This window comes from Sinohyriopsis cumingii, chromosome 18 (assembly GCF_028554795.1).
Source record: "Sinohyriopsis cumingii isolate HCF-2022 chromosome 18, ASM2855479v2, whole genome shotgun sequence".
NCBI lineage: Eukaryota > Metazoa > Mollusca > Bivalvia > Unionida > Unionidae > Sinohyriopsis > Sinohyriopsis cumingii.
The window spans coordinates 35,868,299-35,884,784 of record NC_142978.1 but is presented as its reverse complement, the minus strand read 5'-3'; the positions used below and the strand labels follow the sequence as shown (position 1 = coordinate 35,884,784).

Below are 16,486 nucleotides of genomic sequence, written 5' to 3'. Positions count from 1 at the left end.
TTTTATTTGGAGAACCTTCAGCAGTTAGAGCAATAGCTGAATAATGCATGTTAGATTAATGATACTACACTTTATGTTATATGCTTACAGTGTCAGGTGGGAAATACTGTGTCTCTGAGAGTTGGTGGAGATTTTTACTGGAACCCTAACCCTAGTAATGTGTCGGAGGATTTGTTGTTAATCGCTGGTGGAGTAGGAATCAATCCTGTCTACAGTATATTGAATCATGTGGTAGATCTAGCCTCAAGTTCCAAGACCTTTGGGAAAGTGTTTTTACTTTACAGTGCTGGACAGGTACAAGAACTTCTCTTCAAGGTAATGAACAATCTGATACATGTTAACACAGATCCGATATTGCTTGATGATCACATCAAACTTTTCAAAACAAATTTTGTTTCAGTGAGATCATGTCTTAGAGGCTTTTTTGTTCATAAACAGCAAGGATGTTTGATGTTATGATACTTTGAGATTGATGTACAAAATGACAAATTTAGAACAAGTTTATTTAACAATTTGTGATTTTCTGCATGTCAGAATTTCGAGTCATTGTAAATAAAATTGATCATGTTTATGTAATACCGCTTTAGACTAGCATGTCTTTGTGTATATATATTCCTTAAATGCATACAGTTAATCATAAATTGTCAAAATGCAACATCTCCATACATCCTTCATTCAGACCAGATGCATAATCTATTGTGCAGTCATTATTCTGATGCAAATATCTGCTGACTCACACAATTTCAACATTTGCGAAATTTGCATTAATGTGATTTCATTAATTTTTGGTAATTTTATCTTAGTGAAGATTAACAAAATAATGAAATTATTGTCTAAAACAAACAAATTAGAATTCATAAATAGCTAAGTGAATGGGTTTAAAGTTAATTGAAATACATATTTTCCAATGACAGTTAAATGCAGTGAAACAAAAACTTTTTGAGTTATGTAATTTGAGTTATGAGACTTCACTTAGGAATGCAGCTATCACATAATTGGTTGTTAACTAGATAGGCAACCATTTAGTGCTGTTCAGGATATGGGCTGCTTGTAACAGATGCAACCTAATGAATTTCTAATTTGATTGTGCCAACATAAGAGTGTTATCTTTTTCAATGACATAAAGTGTGATGTTTTTTTATGCAGGTGAAATGCTCTAATTCTATTCTAATATTCAGTGTTAAATGAAATAGATATTTAAAAACATTTATTGTGTTATGGTATATTCTTTTTAACTGCAACTTCTAATTAATCGACTTTACTGTAGCATGCATGTATCTTACATCTAGACATAGTGCTTAATGTTAGTATGGAACTGCATCACAATTATTCACAATCCTTTGGAATATCATCTGATTCAAATTCAAACCTCCTCTGAATCACAAGAAAGTAAGTAAACAAATATCTCTGATTCCTCCAAGATACAGTCATCATCAGACTCTAATGTAACATCCATATTTGGCAGTACTGAATCATTTCATAAGGACAAGTCCTTGGATCCATTCAGAGTTTAAAATTTGTTATGAGGCATGATTTTTAATGAGCTTTGGCCTCTCAGAAATATAAATGGAACCCCATGCTTTTGATAAATAATTTACTATCATCTGTCTGGCAGGAGACTTGATCTTCTCTTTCCTATTTATGCTTGCTGGTGCTGATGTACGTACTTCAGCTACTCCTTTCTCATCAGGGGATTATTGTAAGGCTTATTCATAAATACATCAAGGAGTTGCAGCTTACATGTGCCAACCCCAGAATCGGTGTTGGTATTTTTGTGTCCGTTTTGAAATTATGCTCTGTGTCATCAGAGATGTGGCATCAGAAGCTACTCAATCTAACATGTTATGCTGATGCTTGGTGTACTTGTACCATATTTTCATTGTCCAGAATTTCATATTGGTTGTGTCCTACCACCCATTTTCTTGGAACTGGATGAGCACTTTTGACGGTAGCTTTAGTAGCCTCACTCTCTTCCTCTTAAATATAGCACATACTGGGAGGCAGGTACCATTAGTGGTGACACTCAGAACTGTTATAAGGTGTTTTCTCTACAAACTTGTTGCTATACGTGAGAACGGACTTCAATCCTTTTGCATCTTATGTTCTTTTGGAAATCAGATCAAAGAAGGTCAGGTGTAGAAGATAATCATATTTCTTGTGCTGCATGTATACGAATTGTAAAAAAAACTTCGTTTCATTTCAAGGTTACTGTGTAAATTATGGACTTTATAAATTTGCATTCTGAAAACCAGGTTTTTATACAATATCAAGTTCTGCAACCAGCCACTAAAAGCACAAAAATCATTATTGTACTATTTATTTGCACCATGGACATTTGCATTATCAGCTATTCACTGCTTTTAAGCGATTGTATAGCAAACCATTCACCTCCAAATTCCAAAATTTGAATGGGTTTTGTTAGCCATTTATTCTTCAGAATGAATGTGGCAGCCAGATATTTGTGAAATTTCAAATTAAAATATTCAAAGGAGGTGTAAAATGTTGGAACGAAACACAAATATAGTTCTCTATCAGTACTTTATTTCTTAAATGTATCAGAAAATCATCATTTTGCTTTGAGTTTTGCTGTTGCTTCAGTTTTAATGTTAACCATCCATGCTGAATTATTTTCTCATGTTTTTGTTGCTAATATTTTTGTTCTTCCTAATTAAAGCCTAGGCTAGACATATTTAACTTTAAAGGTTTTTAATTGTTGACACACTGTGTCCAAATATATAGTTAAAATGCACATGGTGTGAGGGACTGATGTAATTATTTACAGTGTAGACACTGGGTTAAATTGTTCAATAATATGCTTTCAAAGTCCAGGTGATAAGCTTTCAGATCTCTTTTCTCTTGTGATTCATGGCTATAGAGTATTTATGAGTTGGGAAAGAATAAAGACCAAACAATTGAAGTGGATAATTTGGAGCATCTTATAGACAATGCAATGCCTAACATGTCAAATTTGTAAGCAGTCAATTGAACACACACACACACACTATATTTATGTATGTATAGCACTTTCCATTATATTTGGTGTTTATCTGTAATCCTCTCTCTCTTTACATACATACATGTTGTTGTATGTTTTAACGCCATTTTTCAGCACAAGATAGGCTGTGCATGGCGGCCAGTATTAATGGTGGAGGAAGAACCCAGGAAATCCCCGGAAAGAACCACCGACCCTCAAGAAGCTACTGGCAAGCTTTCTCACATACCCACATTGGCCGAATCCGAGACTCGAACCTACGCAGACAGAGGTGAGATGGCAGTGATCCGTAACGGAGAGCGCTTTAGACCACTCGGCCACTCGGGGCCCCTACATACATACATACATACATGTATGTATGTATGTATGTATGTATGTATGTATGTAAAGAGAGAGAGGATTACAGGTAAACACCAAATATAATGGAAAGTGCTATCCCTGGATTGCACTGGAGAATGACTCATAGTACTAACATAATTTTTTTTAATGCAAATATACAGCATTATCATACAGATTGGAAAATTTAATTCATATTCAATGGAGATTTGAACCCAGGTCCCCAAGTAAAGAGCATCCATTGCCTTACATGTAAGCACCAACCCCTAAACCATCTCAACCATGCACACATCACCAAACAATGTTACAGAGTCCGTTATATAGGCATCTGTGAAAAGCAGAAACACCCACAGGAGATGGCTTTCCATTCTTTTTAGTAATAATAGCCAGTAATTTCTAAGTGATAAAACCTAACATCAGACGAACACAGTAAGGATAATCAGATTAGTTACCTCTTTGTACGGATTAAATAGTTACCTCCTCGTATGGATTAGAGTTACTTTATCAGCATGTTCGAACAAATGTCAGCAGTTTGAGCTGGGAAATCAAATATTAGTGAGATTTCTCTCTGTCAACAACCATTACATGGCTGCTTGTGAGTTGTAAATATGAGTTTTGCACTAATATGCAAGCTGCTGGCCATGTCAGAAGAGTAACCATCTTTGAAGGATATCTTGGAACACCAACTCGGCAGTGCCATGGAGTTCTGGCTATATAAAGTGGGTGGCTACTGGCTACTGTTCAGAGGGATCCTTCAAGAGTGAGATCAATAATATATATATGCATTGTGTTTAGCATTGTGCTGTTTCTGCCTATCTAACATAAAAGAACCTTCTGTCAGTAATTGCTTGCTGGGCTTTTCTAAATACTTGAACTCTTGTCCTTTCTCTTTCTACCAGCACACCACAACACTTGATGGTCATATACGTTAATTAATGTTACAATTCCTTTCTGCAAGGATTATGTAAAGGTGATGTCGCTTGCTATATGCCAGTTCAGTTTACATGCTTGCATTTTAGCATAACTTATAATAAGATATAACATTTTTGTTTGTGCCACTGTGCTCATTTTTATGCCATTGCATGTGCCATATGCTATGACTCACATGGACAATGGATTATTATATGTATTAACACGTTGGAAAATTATGCATAAATAATCATTGCTAAAACGTAGGAGTATAGTTAGCCCAAGAACTATTGTAATTTACAAGTGTCCTATTGGAAAAATTACTTTTGATTGAAGCAAGTTAATATTTATGCCATAACCTCATTAATGCATCTGTGGCATAAATCCATTGTCACCTGTGTGTAGTAAGCCTTCATGCACTATGCACAAGATCAGGACTTAACTCAGTGTTTATTTTATGAAGCTTCTGATGCCTCTCTCCTATTTCAATTCACTAGTAAAATTGGATTATGATTTGTATGCATATTATTTCTAAATAGTTAAAAGAGTGGCAGTCCTTAATTCAGTTTAAAGTGTTAGTTTGCTTGAAATAAATATAGCATATACAGTAAAACCTGTCTTGAGAGACCACTGCTATGAGAGACCACCTGTCTTGAGAGACCAGGTTCTCCATGTACAGATTTAGAGATTATATAGTGTTATAACCTGTTATGAGAGACCACCTGTCATGAGAGACCATTATGTTTTGGCAGAAGGGGTGGTCTCTCAAGACAGGTTCCACTGTATTCAGTTTAAAGTATTATTTTGCACCAGATAAATGTAGCATAGATTCAGTTTGCATTGTCTGAACTTAAGCCAGATTTTATGCAAATAGTCTTTGTGAAAATATATGAACACAATATAATGTCACATGGCCTCATCAAACACTTCATATATTCAAAAACTTAGTTGTTAATAGTTTGGCCGTTTTATCCTACATTCTTTTCATAAGTTTATGAGTAATCTTGCGTGTGTGTATTCCTCAGTATTTGTTTATCTTACTGTACTTTTTTTTCTTACTAATGGTGAATGAGAAGAAGGGCAAGGTGTGTGTGGCATCATTGCTGTGTATTTCCTCTCAATCTGTGTACCAACACTTCATGTGTATTCTATTGCTCTGACCTAGTGACCATCATGAATCGGTACCTTTTGCTTTCTCTGACCTAGTGACCTACAATAGTCAGTGCTTTCTGCTTACAGAACAAAATAGTGCAAAGTAGAATGTGCACTCTGATAAATAGTACTGTGTTAACATTTATTGGCCAACTTCCAGATGTTGGGAGATACAGTTATCTCTGAGGCTATTTCTGAGTAAAGTACATTTGACTCCATTTGAAAAAGACAAGGATGTTCCAAATGTTATAGCACATGATTCACCTTGGATGATATGGCATATCATCTCAAGGTGGCATATCATCCAGGGTGAGTCATTATAGATGGTGGACTGTTAAAGTTATTATGTGGAAACTAAGTTACCAACAGACAGATTAAAGTGGTAGATATATGTTTTAATTTGACAACCTGCTGTGTCATGTATTTATGGTATTTCCCATATTTTTCATGGTTTTATGTTTATATAGCCTTGCAATATACATAAGAGGTATTGTATAGACCAATTGGAGAAAATACATTTCACAACAGAACTTCAAGGTTGTATAAATAATTTTGGTTAGTACTTGTGCAAAAAAGAAATATCACAATAGCTATTTTTCATAAACCTTTTGTGCTTGCTGAGAAAAAGGGACTTAATTTTTGCACAACTAAAGCAAGTTAAATCCTTTGATGGGAGCCATTTCTGAAACTTTGCAAATCAGGAAAAAACAGTTAAAATGAAGATCAAATTAAAGGTTTTTACATATTGATTTATTGTTTTATGTTTGTTTAATTTATTTGCATATTTGATTATTTACCTGTAGTATATATTACAAAATAATAACATGCATGAAAGTTTTTTGTGTGCAAATTTAGCATTTAATATTTTGATGACAAAATCCTAATTTATCAGTTCATTGCCAATGAGCAATTTGACAGATGGTTTCAGAAGTTTTAACCAAGGTTAGATTGTAGTAAATGCCAATTTGTAAAAACACATAGGATGTTAAAGCTACAATATGTACTTGCTTATATGTCAAGTCCAACTGCAAACTCCACAGATCCAGATGTCCTGTAACATAATGTGCTGGTAGATTCGTGTCTGTGCAGTTTGTTAAGAGTGATAAATAGAACAAGCACCATAGATCTTGATCTGCCAGTGCATTATATGATGGTAGATCAGGGTCTTTAGTGTTTGCATTTGGACTCAACTTATAATCAAGCATATATGGTAACTTGTAAGATGGTGGACATGTTGGTGTTGTATTAAAGGAAATGCTGATGATTTATATTTTGTTTTAAGTTTATTGGAAAATCCCATTCTTTTGGCTGGCATTCCTCCTTCCTGATAATTGTTGTGTGATATTCACTTAGGAAATAAAGTTTCTTACTTTTGTATGTCGTCATGAAAACCATCACAAGAAAAATATTATTATTCTTAAATTTATTAAAATTGTATGTTGCTGATACTGTGTAATTAAGGATTAACTAAAACGTAATGATGCTAACATAGTATGATTTAATTTTCCTCTTATTTTTGTATCAGATGAAGCTGTTAGAGATCAGGCAAACATATTCTCATATCAGATGCCAGTTCCATGTAACACGAGAGCAGAGAACAGACAGTGGATTTCATTGTAAGATATTTATTTTGAGCTTTGAGGGATTCCATCCATGTCTTATGACATAAAGTCCTTCCTCTTTTGCCAGATATAATTTGTATTATTAATGCATTGAATGCATTATGAAGCAGTACTTTTATAATTCATCTTGTTCACCAGCAAAAATGGTCTCCATTACTAAAAATAGATACACATTTAAAAGTCTGCAGGATGTAACTTCTAGTATGGGCCCAAATGGTGATCCCCAGGAAGCTCCTGTATTGTAAGCATTTCTGAGGTATAACTAATTATTACATTATATTGTTTCACGACAATATAGTTTAGGAGAAGTAGACACAACAAACTTGTACTAACAATGAACACCAGGCATATGCTTTTGGTTTTCTTGGCTTGTACCCTCCTCCCTTCAGGTATAAATCTTGTTGGGTGAGTTTTTGTGACTTACTTTCATGTTTTTTTTATATATAGTTTTAATCACTGATGACCTTTGCCCTTGAGACTGATAAGTTAGGTGTAGTATATTGTGTCCCCATAGATGTGTGGGGTGCATCAGTATGTGCATTGTTGCCTGTGCTTGGTTTTGTGTAACTCTCAGGAGATGGGCTTATTTAGGTTAAATTCGTTTACTTTTATGACATATCCTACAAGAATAAAAGGTAGTCCAAGGGCAGTAAGTTGTTGTATTGTATGCAGATGTCTGCATTCATTTTTACTTTCATTTACATTAAGTTTCTTTCGCAGTTTGAAGCTTTATTTCAACATGGTTGTGAACATTTAATTTTCATGTTGAGTTGGTTGAAATAATTTAAAAAACTGTTCTAAGATGTTATTTTAAGTGCTGAATTATAATTCTATGTATTTATTTTCAGGTTTTTCCGGTTTTGTTTTGAAAGAGTTTTTGTTTTGGGAGTTTCGTTTGTAAATCTTTTAATTATTATTTATCTGATTTGATGTTCCATATAGGATAGTTTCATTTGATGTTGTTCCATATAGGATAGTTTCATTTTGATGTTGTTCCATATAGGATAGTTTCATTTTGATCTAGTTCCATATAGGATAGTTTCATTTGATCTTGTTTCAAATAGGATAGTTTCATTTTGATGTTGTTCCTTATAGGATAGTTTCATTTGATCTTGTTCCATATATGATAGTTTCATTTTGATCTTGTTCCATATAGGATAGTTTCATTTGATGTTCCATATAGGATAGTTTCATTTTGATGTTTTCCATATAGGATAGTTTCATTTGATCTTGTTCCATATATGATAGTTTCATTGATGTTGTTCCATATAGGATAGTTTCATTTGATGATGTTCCATATAGGATAGTTTCATTTGATCTTGTTCCATATAGGATAGTTTCATTTTGATGTTGTTTCATATAGGATAGTTTCATTTGATCTTGTTCCATATAGGATAGTTTCATTTGATCTTGTTCCATATAGGATAGTTTCATTTGATGTTGTTCCATATAGGATAGTTTCATTTGATCTTGTTCCATACAGGATAGTTTCATTTTGATCTTGTTCCATATAGGATAGTTTCATTTGATGTTCCATATAGGATAGTTTCATTTTGATCTTGTTCCATATAGGATAGTTTCATTTGATCTTGTTCCATATAGGATAGTTTCATTTGATGTTGTTCCATATAGGATAGTTTCATTTGATCTTGTTCCATATAGGATAGTTTCATTTTGATGTTGTTTCATATAGGATAGTTTCATTTGATCTTGTTCCATATAGAATAGTTTCATTTGATGTTGTTCCATATAGGATAGTTTCATTTGATCTTGTTCCGTATAGGATAGTTTCATTTGATGTTGTTCTGTATAGGATAGTTTCATTTGATCTTGTTCCATATAGGATAGTTTCATTTTGATCTTGTTCCATATAGGATAGTTTCGATTGATCTTGTTCCATATAGGATAGTTTCATTTGATCTTGTTCCATATAGGATAGTTTCATTTGATGTTGTAGCAGACTTTTGTTTTCTTGGTGAATCATTTTCTACCCCCTCCCCAGAAAAAGTGTTTATTTTTGTTCCTGCATGGATATTGTTATGAAAATAGATTTCTTCACAAGTTTCAGTGATTGCCTAGTGAATTGTGGTAGGGGTGGGTCTCTGTTCTTCTCTGAACAACTTAGCCTGAACATAATGGTATTGTTTATCTTCATACATTCTTCATTAATTACCTGGTGTTTGTATGTTCATATAACCATCTTTTCCACTCAAGATGAACTTTGTGAAGTGAGTAAGCCAATGTTATGTAATATCCACTGTCCTCCCCTTGTTTTTGTGTGGCCATATTTGATTACTTTCACGCGTGGTGTAGTGAGCATTTTGATTGTAAATATTTTAATTATTATTTTTCTGTTCTGATGTTCCATATAGCATTCAGTTTGACATTTCCATTTCAGTCTTTATTTGCACCTTCTGAAAACCCACCATGGCTAAGAAAGTTCCTTTAATAAGGATGCAAAATACTGAGATGGTATGACTCTGTGGAAATAATGTTGTAAACACAGAGGTGTGTTTATCTCCAGTGAAGGTTGTGACTGATACACTGAATCCTCAGTGCAGTTGTTTATGCACCTTCAAAACTTGCTCTAATTAGAAATTCTTTAATTAGAAAGGTAAATCTGACAAATGTTTATATGAGAGGTGTGGATGTACCATGATTACAATACAAACAGGAAGTACATCTTGGAACCCTATTTTTTATACACTTAATTTTCACCACCTTTGAGAATCAAAGCTGTACCTTTCAGCTTTAGTGAAATCTTTGTCCTTTATCAAAAGATCTGAAGCTGTTTTCTTGACCAATTGCATGTTTGTATCTGAAGTAGAAAGAGATCCACTAAAAATAAAATTAGGTAAACATTTGAGAAAATGGATGGAAATTAGGAAAAAATCTAATTTTTAACTTATAAATTAAATGCTTATATAAGTTACAGAAACAAAATATAAAACTTAGTAGATAATGATCTTGTGACCTCATTTAGTGGTCTTTTTTTTTTCTTTCTTCAGTACATGAATGTTGACAAAATGCATTTCACAGCATTTCATTAAGCTATCTTACAATGCTTGTTTTTAAAATCTAGCATTGCTAATGATAGGTGTGGTAAGTAAAAATATATACATCTTACACGGGGCCCCGAGTGGCCGAGTGGTCTTTGGTGCTCTCTGTTACGTATCACTGCCATCTCACCTCTGTCTGCACTTGTTTGAGTCTCAGATTCAGCCAATGTGGGTACGTGAGAAAGCTTGGCAGTAGCTTCTCGTGGGTCAGTGGTTCTTTCCGAGTTTTTCCCAGGTTCTTCCTCCACCATTAATACTGGCCGCCATGTATAGCCCATCATGTGCTGAAAAATGGCGTTAAACCCCACAACAACAACATCTTACACAATAGACAACTTATTCCTAAACTTTAAGAACAATTTCAACCTAAAGTATGTAAGAAGCAGTTTGACATAATTTTTCAGAGTCCTTTTCTGTTTCTCATTGTTGCCATAGGGCACAGACAACTAATTAAATTCCCGTTGACCATAACGTTCATGTTTTGCAAAATGAATATAGTTTGTCGATAAGACCAGCAGATTATATCTATCCATAATCAGGTAATCTATTTTTGCATTTAAATGTTCATACCAAATTTCATTGTCTACATCATGTAATTTATTTCTTGCTTAATTGAGCTAACAGAGTTTTTGTCGTAAAACAAAACGAGTATAAAAGTTACAAGATGTAATTCTTGCAAGGTTGCTGTAGTGACCTGAATATATAACCAGGTTGTCTACATATCGTTAAAATATCAAATATTTTGTTTGCTTACTTCATTATGCTAACAAAAATTATGTCAAAAAGTCTGGCATAATTTATCTGAGTCCTTTTCTGTTTCTCTTTGTTGCCTTAGGGCACAGACAACAAATTCAACAAATTGAAAAAGGGCTGTAATGACCTGAAAATCTAATGAGGTCATCTAAGTGTGAATACATATATGCTTACAAACTTTCTTTTGTTTACCTCATGTGGTTTTGCTTAATTATTTTTATTATTATTATTTTTGCTAACAAGATTTTTGTCAAAAAACGTACCTCTAAAAAGTTTACAAATTTGTACAAAATTTAAAAATTGTTCTAATAACCTTAAAGTCTAACCAGATCACTTACCGATGGCCATTGTAAATTGTGTAAATGTATTTGCTCAAAATTCTGTAGTTTTTCGTGCTAACATGCTAAATTGTTTTCAAGATGGATATATGGGTGGGTGCCAGGAAAACAGTATGACTCCTTCTGTCATAGATGGGGCATAAAACATATTTCTCTTTTTTTTACTTTCTTTTAAAACAATTAACTTTTCCATTATTAATTTATTGACCCATGGAGATGCTTTTTGTTTTTGCCTGAATGGTGTAGGAACTGAATTTTTAGGTTATTTCTGAATGTATCCAAACACATCCGGTATAAAGATACCAACTGAAGGACTTGTACTGATGATATGGAAGAATGAGAACAAAATGGATGAACATAAAATAGAGTATGTATGGATTTAGCTGGTTAGGATCAGTTGATATTGAAAGAAAAAGCTTACGGAAAAGAATCTTTTGACTTTATCCTAGTTGTAACTGAAAAGAATAGAGCCAATGTTGATGGAATATCAGTTCTTTACAGATCTGAATTCAGAAAACTCATTGTTAAATTAGTACCCGACTCTTTGGTGTGGAATTGACAATTCATTTTAAACATATGTAGATCCAAAACTTGCAGCAGCTCATAATTATGGTGTTCTCTGCACAGAACCTGTCATCAAGAATATCTCTACGCTGATAAATATAGGTGCTGATAAATATAGGTTCAAGTCCTGAACAACCCCACTGGAGTGGAGCTAATAGTGTCCGGGTTCAAAAATAAACAAAATGAGTAGCTGTGATTGGTGCATTATGTAAGAGTTATAGTCTCTTTCAGGCTTAAATAAAAGTTTAGTCTCATGACAGCATGTGAAATTATGTTAATTCATATCTAGATCCTGTTTTGTATTTCATGATTTTGTTAAAAATATTATACATCTCATTGAAAATGTATTTTTTTGTGACAGGACAGCTATTATCTGTTTTGTTCCAGCAGAGTTATTTCTGTTAAATGCATTGGAATACCTGGTTCTTTGGTTGTTAAACTGACATAACATTGCTTTCAATGCTGTTGTGTGACATGCATACTGAAATAGGATAGAAAGTATATTTATTTCGCCAAAAGTTAACATTGAGGTCTATTGCAAAAGAGTAATTGGTACTGTGATACCATCTGTTTCCAAGGGATTTTCATTTAGCTGAATGCTTAGGTGCTTAAAATATATTGTTTTTTGATTGGTTATTTCCCCTACACATGTGCAGAACAGTTGAAATATGACCCTTTTTATTTCATTGGGGTCTTTTTGCATATTGGACCCACAAGCTTTGAATATAGCTCCTCTTCACTCCAAATATCAAATTTATTCTGCCTTTGCAAAGGTTCATTGATCTGCAGTTTGGACTGGCCTGCTTTAGATCTAAGACCAAAAGAGTCAAATGTCTGGACATAAACTTGGTTCCAAAACTTGAAAAATTTTAGGTAAAAATATCCAAACCCATCTCATTTTTTTTCTGCTTTAATTTTTTTTACACAAGTAGAAAGCCTACATTATTTGGTATCACTGCACCCTTCTCCTTCTCTGTAATACCACCAATTTATATTGATGTTACAGAGCTTGGAAGTAAGGTGAAACCTCATTATACATAAATGTGGCAAGCTGGGTTAATGAATTAGAGTTCTTGGAGAAAAAAATTCAAAATTGTAAAGGAATGACTATTTTGCAATTTCTGTACAGTGGTAATAAACACATGATCAAATAAGCAAGGAATTTTCAGATGTGTTGATGTCATCAAATTCACCCACTAATAAATATTTATATTTGTAGACAGAAGAATTAATCTTGAAGACATAAGCCAAGCATTACAGTGGTTAAACAAGAAGAATGTCAAAGCATTCTTGTGTGGTCCAAGTCCAATGTTGGAGGATATGGAGAGACATATACACAGTCTAGGCATAGAAAACAGTGCAATAATGTATGAAAAATGGTGGTAGACTTAATAAAATTCAGTCCTTTTCCAGACAGGCTTCCAGATTTTCTTTCTGAATATAATGACTTTGATTCAACAACTATTGCAGCATTAATAGCAAATCCTTTAAAATATAACCGGTTAGTTCCAAAAACCAGGCTGATAGTGATTTCAAGTGCTGTTTCTAGATTAATATCCTACAAGAAACAGGGATCAACTAGAGTTGAATTTTAGGGAGAAGTGACTTCTCCTTTTAGACAAATCAGGGAGAAGTGAGAGTTCAACAGGGAGAAGGGGAAGCAAAGCAAGAAACATAGTATATATATATATATATATATATATATATATATATATATATATATATATATAAATAATGTGCATGTTCTCTTATTTGAATTATGCCCTCTATTTCCCAGTATTCATATTCACATTTAACATTGGATTCAAGCAATAATTTATTTTCAAGTATAAAATTTTCCAAGTTATTTTGACCATTTTACTTTAACTCGTTAACCAGTTTGGCACCTGGTTTACCTGTTAGGAGGTAGTAGCCTACTTCCAAGCTCTATAGCATCAAGGTCATTTAATATACACTAAAATGTGTGGTATTATAGAAATGTAGACAAATGTAGCTCTACAATGATACCAAATAATCTGGATTTTCTAGCTGCACTACAAAATACAGTGGGAAAAATGTAATTTTTGGACCCAATTTTTTTCCACCCAAAATTTGCCTGTGGTCAGAATCTGATTTTGTGTTTGGATTTTAGACTTTTTGGCCTCATATCTAAGGCAAACCAGTATGAATTGCACACAGGCAAACCTTTTCAAAAAGTAGGATAAAATGGATGTTTGGAATAAAAAGTGGTCTGGATATGAAAATGATGGGTCCATTAAGCAAAAAAAACTTTTACCCTTCTGCTCATGTGTGAGCAAAATAGCCAATGAAAAATGATGTTTTTAACACAACTAGGCATTAGGTTAACCAGAAATCTCTTGGAAGTCAATGTATTAAGATGTATTCAGAATTAGCCCCCAAAATGTGTTTCCTACTCACATTTCAGATGAAAATGACAAAAGCCTCTAGGGTTAACGAGTTAAAGGAGAATAACACAAACTACAGTGTAATGAATTGTAACTGAGTAACCAAATTATATTATGTTTTATTTTTTTACGACCCATGTACATGTGGGCAAATACGCACGTGTCTTCAGATCATACTGTTTGTCACAATTTATTTGTAGCAAATAAAACATTACTGTAACTATTCATACATAACACACTGAAATATATAAAATTACAGACATGGCTCCTTTATTGTCAGTATATAAACTAAACCTTTTCTTTCCAACCGAATCAACAGACATGTGAGTGCATTTATTTTTAGATATTTTTTATACAGATTCATTACAACAGTCGATTGATAAAGTTGTAAATTTGAGGTTTTACTTTTTGTCTACTTACTTGAAATAATTTTAGGCATCAGCTACATAGTATTTGCTTCTGTGACTGCTTTTTCCCCCATATTTTCACAAATACAAGTCAAGTCAAAAAACAACCTTGACCTTACAGAACTTATTGCAAATTCCACAACATAGCATTGTCCCATATGTTTCTGACCTACATAATTGCATATTAAAGCTAAATCTTTGAAAAAAGAATACCTCGGCTTTGCTTTCTATGAATTGTGTATTTTTATGAATATATTTGCCCCATTGTTTATGAAAACAGACAATCTAATAAACTGGTACTTCCCAGACACAGCGATGTCCGTCATTATTTCCCCATTATCATAGGGGCCTGTGACTGGTTCAGTTACAGTTTCAAACTAATTTTACGATGAAATAGTGTACAAGAGGCAGTTAAAATCCAGATCACCAATTCTGCTTTTCCAACACAAATTGCTATTTACATATTATTGTTAAAGTTTTGAAACACAAGTTTGTATGTTTTTATCATCAAAGGATAACATGTGGAAATTGCAGTTATAGTTGCTAACTCTGGAAAGGGTTAATGCTCAATCAGCTATCAAAACACATGTCTGTGAATGTGCAAGATTTTGTTTGTCTGCATAATTGATATCAACACTAGCTACTTGATGGCTTGACGAGCACATTTTGCTACAACAAGACACTTGAACTAACCTGGCAAAGGTGAGGGGGAATCTAAAAAAAATTACGGTCAGTCAATAAACCTCTAAAAAATCACAGGACAAACTCGTTTTTGCTTTCTTAACAGAAGAAGGCAAAGTCTACCTTTTTTAGGCAACTTAGTTGCCCACTTCGCATAGTAGTGTGACCCGTGAAGAAAGATTTCAGCTTCTGGAAATTTGGAGAACATATAAAAGTAAAACACCAATATTTACTAAATGAAACTCGGCAGGTTTAAGGCTTGCAATTTTGTGACATCAGCTTGTTCCAAATAATGGAATTTTACATTCTAATTAAAACAGTTTAATTTTGCATGCTAATCACAAACAATTCTTATTTGATTAAACTGCTCTTTCTAGAGTCAATTGATTAAGTATTTTTGTATCAATTATAACCCATCATTGAAATGTTGGAACCATGCATTTTTAAATGCACCTTTCTCTCTTTCAGTCCATCTATTTGCAACGCTTTTAACAAGTATAGCTCAATAAACTTTTGATATACCATTAACTATGTGCCATTTGATAGGTAAACTATATAAGGACATTCCAGTGATACATTTTCTTTTTCCAACACTATTTTTATTGTATGACCCTTTCTCTACCATGTATCAAAATTTGGTTGTTACCATCATGGAGACCATATTTCTGACATGACTTTGATCAGACTTGGAATATTAGCAAATGTCATCAAGTAATCTGGCAAGTAATCTGGTAAGTTCAATAATGAGTTGAGATCAATGCGTATTAATGAGGTGATCTTGTAAACAAATTTTCTGTTATTTGCTGAACCTTGGAATATGGGCTTATATCTGAAAAAATCATGCAGAATTCTGTAATTAATGAGATCCATACATATTAATGAGGTGATCTTGCAGCTGAGCTAATTACTACTCTGGATTTCACTTCTGAGTGTGATCAAACATGGAACAAGGGCTTATATAATCAAGGTCTCAGACAAGTTTGAAAGTGAGATCCATACATTTTAATAAAATTATCTTGCATGAGGTTGGCTGAGCTTCTAGCAATGTCGAATCCAAAATTTCTTATTCAGGTTTGATTAGACTTGGACTGTTTGCTTATATGATCAAGATTTCACATGATTTTAATAATGAGTGAAATCCACGGACATTAAAAAGGTGATTTTGCATCTGACTGACTGAGCTAGTTACCACTTGAGGAACTGTACTTCTGATATGATTTAATTAAACATTAGACCTAAATCAGATTGCTGATATCCTGAACAAACAA

The 16,486-nt window shown here is 33.4% G+C and overlaps 1 protein-coding gene across 5 annotated transcripts in view; it reads left to right on the top strand.

The window, feature by feature from the left end:
* The window catches only part of LOC149776396 (oxidoreductase NAD-binding domain-containing protein 1-like), a 45,726-nt gene extending 30,881 nt beyond the window's left edge, over positions 1-14,845 (top strand). For 4 of the 5 annotated variants that reach the window (XM_089940771.1, XM_089940769.1, XM_089940772.1 and 1 more), the window contains 3 exons: positions 91-315; positions 6,915-7,005; positions 12,945-14,845. In XM_089940771.1, the coding sequence (XP_089796897.1) occupies positions 91-315; positions 6,915-7,005; positions 12,945-13,111 (483 nt within the window). In that variant the 3' untranslated portion in view covers positions 13,112-14,845. Of the gene's footprint in view, positions 1-90; positions 316-3,960; positions 4,078-6,914; positions 7,006-12,944 lie in introns of those variants that run through there. The other variant, XM_089940774.1, reaches the window with a different exon arrangement.
* Positions 14,846-16,486: the final 1,641 nt, after the last annotated feature.